The sequence below is a fragment of the Lineus longissimus genome, chromosome 14 (assembly GCF_910592395.1).
Source record: "Lineus longissimus chromosome 14, tnLinLong1.2, whole genome shotgun sequence".
In the NCBI taxonomy this organism is placed as follows: domain Eukaryota; kingdom Metazoa; phylum Nemertea; class Pilidiophora; order Heteronemertea; family Lineidae; genus Lineus; species Lineus longissimus.
In genome coordinates, this window is record NC_088321.1 from 6,313,547 (window position 1) to 6,321,185 (window position 7,639).

The following is a 7,639-nucleotide window of genomic DNA, read 5'->3' on the forward strand; positions in this document are numbered from 1 at the left end:
TGTTTTGACTCATGGCATATTCATGGCATATTGAATTGGCGAAAAGGGCGACTTATCGAGTCTACAAAAACATTTACCCTAATGCCATCCCCAAAAAACTGACGGCATAATATAACTCATAGACACGGATAATATATGAGCTAATGCTGATATGAAAAATTAAGTTGCCCCTAAAAGAAAATTGCGTCTTTTAGTCGGGCCATGCGGGCATGTATTTTTAGAAAAAACGGATCGTTAGCACCTGCACGCACCATGCCTCGATGTGCAAGTCGAAATGACATGATGTCGCATCGTTAAGTGTGTAGGATTGTTCAAAACTCAAATTATGACCTCTAATCTTCTTCTTCTTTGTTCTCTCTTAGATGGTCAGTACCGTCCTAGCGGTGTACGCCGTCGTCTTCCTTAGCTGGTCCTGGTCACCCGCGTATAACTGGTCCTTGATGGAGGTTCCCGATGGCCAGATCTCCTCCCTTAGGGCTGATAGGTCAGGGCACTTGGACAGTATGTGGCTGACAGTCATCGGTTCGGAACTGCAGGGGTACAGGTCACTCCCTCCGATTCCAAACGTGTGGAACATACAGTGTTTTAGTCTGCAATGATCGGTTCGGAGGCGGAATATGATGGCTTGCTCGGCCTGGTGAGGTTGTGGCAGTTGTTTTGGTCATATTCGGGGTGGTTGTTTTTCCACTTGGTCTTGAAGACTGTTTTGACTGTTTATTTGGCCTCGTCGTAGAAGAAGCTCATGCAGGTCAGTCTGCTCCATCCTAATTCCTTCATTTGCGAGACGGTCTACTCTTTCGTTGCCTCTAATGTCACAGTGGGTTGGTATCCATTGCAGCACGACCTTCTTGTTGTAGTTACAAAGGATGTTCAAAGCTGTGATCAGGTGGTCTAGATCCTCGCTCCTGGGGTTCTTGTGTGCTTCTAGGACGAAGAGGGCGTCAGTGAAAATGACAATGCTTTTTGGGGCTTTTCTTCTCCCCTGTGCCAGTCTCTTGGCCGCTTCTTGCAGTGCTGTCGCTTCCGCTCTGAAGTTGCTGGAGTATCTCCCAGTTGGTATGGCGATTTCCTCTTCCTTGGCCTTGAACTTGATGAGGATGCCAGCCCCTCCATCTTTGGTAGCTTCAGCTGCAGAACCATCGGTGTGGGCACGAGTCCACTTCTTGCTTGGGTACTTGTGGTGGATGTGCTCCAGAGCGAGAGCTTTCCTTGCCTCATCCGTTTGATGCTGCTTTGCAAGAATTCTTGGAATGTCAGTTTCGATTTTCGGTGACATCTTTGGGTTGAGTGTTGGGTGTGATCTTCTTGTTGGAATGGGCTTCGGTATGGTGTCTCTGAGTTCTGGTTATTTTTTCTCCAATTCTTTGCTGTGGCTGATAAAGCTTCCACGTTTAAAGGCCATATATCAAGGTTTGAAAACATGCTTGATACTCATGAAATATGTTGAGGGTTAAAAAAACAAGATCCCAGACATTAAAAAAATTCTAATAATAAAGTCATTATTTAGTTATTTCAATTTTCAATTTTAAACTATTTGAATTTCCCACCACACACAACTTTAGATTAGTTCCACATGTGGCCGCTAGGGATTTTTTGATGACGTAGATCAGGTCAGTCAGAACAAAGCAAGATGGCTTCCGCATACAGTTCAGAGAGTGAGAGCAGTGAATTTGAGGATGTTTTGGTCGATACAGAAGGATATTTAAACGTTGAGCCGTACATGTTCGAGCCATTAATATCACTAGATCATAATGAGAGTGATCATTCGGACGAAAGTGATTAGAATTTGTGGTTAATCAATTTGCATGGCAGACCTGCCGATATAGCAAAGAAGACATTGAATGATAGACGGTTGCAGATGCATAACATGTATGATTTTTGAACAGACTAATGCTGCACAATATTGTTTCGCCTCGTCAGTGTTGTATCGCCAGTTATGTCATGACGCTGAACTACTATTGAAAAGTGACGGTATTATGCACAATCATCTTGACGTGACGATATAATGCCGTGCAACGTTAGATAGGCCTAGATGTCAGATGACAATAATCTGTCATTGACAGTGGCTGTCACTGACACTGACCTGTGTCGCTGTCACCTTGCTATGGCTGGAACACAAGAAGACACTATGCGGTATCACAGGCCCCAATAGGGCCTACACATTATGTATAACAACCGACCTCAGCAGCCTCGGGCATTAAATGCAATTGACATGGTTGGAACAGCTGTTTTTAACAAGTGGCATTTAATATTCAGTTGGATGCAGATATCCGGCTTCATGTGATAATCCGTATCGATAAAGTGATCACTGCAAAGTTTGGCCGAAGGCCCAGGCTTCCAACACTCCAAACGTTTGCACTTCTGAATCCACCGCTTCCTCCTCTCTCGTTCAACTGGCTTTGGAAATTCATGAAAATGGGTCCCATCCGTCATTCGATTGTTCTTTGTGCTATACTTGACACAATTTGGAGCCATACAATACACCATAGTGAATGAACACATTACTTCCAGGTGTGCATAATTAATTAAGGCCCTCCTGCTTTTATGATTGCATGACATGTACAGATAACCTGATCTACATCACAACTTTTGCTGAACCCGCCGCCTGGCTCTAACAAGCCAGTTGCTAGCCTGATCAGGTAATCAAGTTGTCAAACACATAATTGGCTATATCTTCAAAATGGATGGAGCTAATTGCATTTGGTTTTCTGTATTGTATAAAGTGTTAGGTACACTTTTGAAATCGTCTTACAGCAGAAAATGGCAAAAAACCTTGATATATGGCCTTTAAGGCGTTTTTTCACTCCTCTTTGACTTCTGTGGTGCATTGGATAGTTGGTCATTCTCTTGCACTTTTCGGCTTCCATCATCACTTTGGTGTCCCTGCAGTCTACTAGGGGCTGCAATGATGCGTGGGTCTCCATTGCAGCAATTGGAGTCAATTTCATTCTTCCAGTGATGATTCTTGCAGCTTGATTTGGTACTCAGTTTAGCCGCGCCATGTTGGATTTGGTGGCAATTGACATTGCAAGCATCACGTACTCAAGCACTGGGCGTACGCTTCCAACATAGAGCTTCTTGAGAATCCTGCTGTCAGCACCCCACTGGCTACTTGAGATCTTCTTCATTAGACCTACGTTTTTTTTCGCTTTGGCAGTACTCTTGTCTGTGTTGGCTCTCCATGTCAGTCGCTTGTCGAAAGTTACTCCGAGGTAGATTGGGGACGGCTCCATTTTTAGGGGTTCGCCATTCAGTGTGAGCAGTATCTTCTGTTGTTTCGTTGAGAGGCTGAAGATGGTGTATACTGTCTTGTGGGTGTTCACGGTGGTCAGCCATTTCGCGGTCCACTTCTGGAGTTGGTTGAGGACATACTGAATGTGGCTTCTGGCCACTTTGAGCTTCACTTCAGAGCACCAAAGTACCAGGTCATCTACATAGATTGCTCCCTTGACCTTCTTTGATATTCCAGCCAGGATATCGTTGATGAAAATGAGAAAGAGTGTAGGGGATAGTACTCCTCCTTGCGGTACATCCTGCCTTATTAACTTCTTCCTGCGGAGGTTTCCTTGGACGCGAACTCTGGCTTTCCTTTTGTGCAAGTACTTTGAAATCCACTTGTACATGTTACCGGTGACTCCGCTTTGGTGTAGTTTAAGCTTCCTTTCTTCCACACCTTGTCGAAAGCTTTCCCCATGTCTATAAGACAGCTACTGTTACCTCCTTGTCTTGAATACATCTTCATTACTCTGTGAGATGTAACCTAATGTAACCGGATATTCGGCAGATCGTTGCCTTTTGAAGCCAGCTTGTTCTGGTGTTAGAACTTGTTTCTCCTCCAGGTGCCATGTCAGTCGGTTGTTGATAAGCCTCTCCATTACCTTTCCCACATTGCTTGTGAGACTGATGGGTCTGTAGCTTCTGGCATTTAGCTTATCCTTCATGGAAGAGGTACTCGTGTTTTTTGGGAAGAAGTGAAGAAAGTACGGGGGAAGTATACGTCATTGCCCACAAAGATGGATGGGAAGGTTGGAATAGGTAATCTGTTTGCTGATAATTACAGAGCTCTCCAGCGCTCTATAACTCTGTCTCACATCGTGATGATGATTTGAAATTGTTGCAGGGTAAAATAGAAAATTATATCATAAACAATTGTTGTGTCGGTAAATGAAAAACCTCCTACAATGTCGAAGTAGACAGTATAGCAGGCGCTATTAAACGCCTGAAGAAGGGTAAAAAGGACAGTATTAATAACGTATCCTCTAATAATTTTATGCACAACGGAAGCTGCATGTTTATCTCACCTTCGTGTTAAACACAATGATATCTCATGGTTTCTGCCCTAGTGATTTCTCTACGTCTACTGTTGTCCCTATTCCTAAGAATACGAGAAAATCATTTAATGTTTCTGAGAATTACCTTGGTATTGCACTGAGTAGCATAATTGGTAAGATTTTAGATTGTATCATTCTAGATAAATATAGTGTGTTTTTGTCAACAAAAGACAGCCAATTTGGTTTCAAAAAGAATCTGTCAACTACAAGTGGCAGTTTTATGATTGAAGAAGTTATTATATAGGTATTTCAGTAACAATGACACCCTGTGTATTGTGTCATGCTTGATGCATCCAAAGCGTTTGATTGTGTGAATTACATCATGCTCTTTAAGATTCTGCGAGGTAGAGGTATTTGTCCCCTTATATCACGTTTACTACTGACTCTGTATACCACAGACAATTTGTATTAAGTTGGACCAATATGCGTCCCCCACCTTTATGGTTTCAAATGGCGTAAAACAGTGCGGTGTTTCATCACCAACCCTGTTCAATATGTACATAGGAGAGCTTCTGGATGGGTTGCAGCAGACAGGTATCGGCTGCCATATAGGTCACATCTTTTGTGGGGCATTCGCTTACGCGGATGATGTTATAATTGGAGCACCGTCGCTTTTAGCTTTGTGGACAATGCTCGGGGTTTGTGACAAATTCTCCATAAAGTATAGTATAAAATTCAATGCCACAAGAGTAAATTGCTTGTATTTAGAATGCAAAGGGTTGACGAAATCACGGTGTTTTCTTATGATATTTAATGGTATCCATTGTTAAGCACACTGCACGCTAGCACTTTCACACATACACTAGATAAATGTACTTCTATTCATTTACGAAATAAACATATATATATATTGGTCTTATGGTATCTCCAGTCTATCAAGAGGTAGTTGCTTGTCAACGGCGCAACAGATGTTATAGATCTTGATCTCCTGATTGTTGGTGAGCAGCTTGATTCCATTGATCTCTGCTTCCTTGTTTGTGTCAATGGTGAAGTTTTGTACTGGGATAAAGTTATGTACCAAGACTAAGATTCCACCCTTATGTCTGTCGAAGCGATCCATGCGGATTGTTTGGTATCCCCGCATGGTGAACCTTTGCCTTTCAGTGAGGTGGGCCTCCTGAATGCAAGCAACATCTATCTTCTCTGTTTGCAGCCTTTCGGTGAGAGCGGCCTTCTTGTTGTAGATACCCTCTGCATTCTACTGTAGAATGTTCAGCATCCTTGCCTGATCTTCTTTGGCTTTGCTCATTTGGCCAGTAGATTTCTCCTTATCCATTGTACATGTCTCCTGGCTCCTCAAGACATGGTATAGGGACCACCCGTAGCATGTGGTGGACCCCATCGAGACTTGGGGCCCGGCACCCGTCCAGTTGGTGGGTCTTCACAGATCGAGCACCATCTCTAATACGGTTATGTTTGTCCATCATGAGAGTAGAGTGCGTAACATCCTAGTTATGCGCCGAATTGGCCAGATGTTTCCGTCTTCGGCGTGCCAAATGACCCTTTTGTGGGGAGATTGGATGGGTGAGTGCCAGGGCGTGTCCACATGCCAGTGGGCCTGCGTACACTGCACGTCTGGGGCTCCAATCTGCTCCGAGATCCCCAGCAGGCTTTGCCTAGAGCCGCAAGGTGTCCAGTTACCGCAGGCCACCCCGGATAGGAACTGCTGGAGTCTTGATAGAGTAGAGGCTATGTACTGACAGGAGGAGACTTACATACAGTACATCTGCTCCTTTTTTTACCCGAGGGCTAGCCAGCGGCAGAAGCTGAAAGCGAGAAAGGTATTGAGGCACCTATAGCTACTCTACACTACGCTAAAGCACTAGACGCGTCACACCACCCTGTTTTAAAACCACGTGGCCCACTTACCTCTAATTAAAAGCTAATTAACTCTATTGTAATAGGTAAAAATTGAAAATTTTATGCAAATGGGAAGATAACTGTTGGAACTAAATCATACATTGAAATAAATATATTCCAGTTTGTGAGTAATATGTTATAGATATTTTTTGTTGGAAGCACACTGAATGTGTCAAAGGTGAACCCTAGCCTCAAGGTGTATGAAAGGAGTTGCCTTCTGGCATTGTGGTTCCTGCGCCAGCCAAGAACCTCAAACAGTCGGATGAAAACATTGCAGTTTTTAGGAGAAGAAAATCTGATGGAGGAAATGAGGTAATCTGTCTGAAACTAGAAGCTTTACCGCAATGCTACAAATTCATGAAATAACTTTTTTCTCTCGCTATTTTTAGGAAAATGGAAGGCTGGCAGGCTATGCGTTTTGCTTGGTACTTTTATTACTCAGTTTTAAACATGTTAAAATAAATGCGATTCTACCCTACAAATAAAAATTTTCCTGGCAAAAAACTGAAAACTGTTTTTTGCTGCTGATCGGAGTATTGTCTTGACCTCGATGTCGAAGGCTGCGGCAAACGCCGAACTTCATTTGTACTGTGATTAATTATCTACCTTGTTAATTTTTTATCATTAATGAAAGATAAGGATCCACTGTTTGAAATGGCATTTTTACTGCATTTTAGCTCTTTTGGGGGGAAATGTGGTAATAGATCGTTTTTCCTTCCAACCAAGCTATGTTGATGGGCAGAGACCTGTATTCATCCACGACCGGAAGTGTGGCACAGTCACATAGAGCTTATCAAAATGTCAAGTTGTGGTAAATACATGGCTGGGATGGACCAAAGTGGAATTAATTCTCAATCTGTGGTTGATTCTTAATCTACAGAGTCAGGCCATCACAGAAATATGCTTTTTGATAATATATTTAAGAAAATGTGGTCTCACTGGTCAGTTTAGAACTTGTACTTTGACAGGGCCATATCAATGCGCCAGTGACGTTTTGATGGATATGGTGTACGGAAATCTTTTTTTCTCAGGCAATCGGTATTGTAATTTTTTAAAACTTTATTATGCTATTGGCAAAGGGTTCTTCTTGACACATATAAAATTTTGTGCAGATTGATTGGTCCAATGAGTACTTTTTTTACCAAAACCTATGCACAACAATGTACACGTAATGTACACGTTTTAATAGAGGACTCTGGCCTGATGTATAGAAAACTAAGACCATTAAGATTACACCTACTCCTTACATCCAATACGGCGATCGCATTTTCCCTTTTTAAATCGGTGTGGCCTGACTTCATATTGCTGTTAGTCTTCATCAATTTTTAAATAACATAGCCTTTCTTTGAAAATGATAGTATGTCATTCAAAATTCACACATTAGGCACAAACAGACATAATTTTTATTTAGTTTTGGGTATGTAGCTTTCCAAATAGCATTCCGCGAA

The 7,639-nt window shown here is 42.5% G+C and overlaps 1 protein-coding gene across 1 annotated transcript; it reads right to left on the reverse strand.

Annotated features, from left to right (window-relative positions):
* Positions 1–661: 661 nt before the first annotated feature.
* On the reverse strand, positions 662–1,276 carry LOC135499216 (ribonuclease H-like). Its single transcript, XM_064789879.1, has one exon. It carries the CDS (start codon positions 1,274–1,276, stop codon positions 662–664), a length of 615 nt encoding a protein of 204 aa, XP_064645949.1.
* Between the last annotated feature and the right edge of the window lie 6,363 nt (positions 1,277–7,639).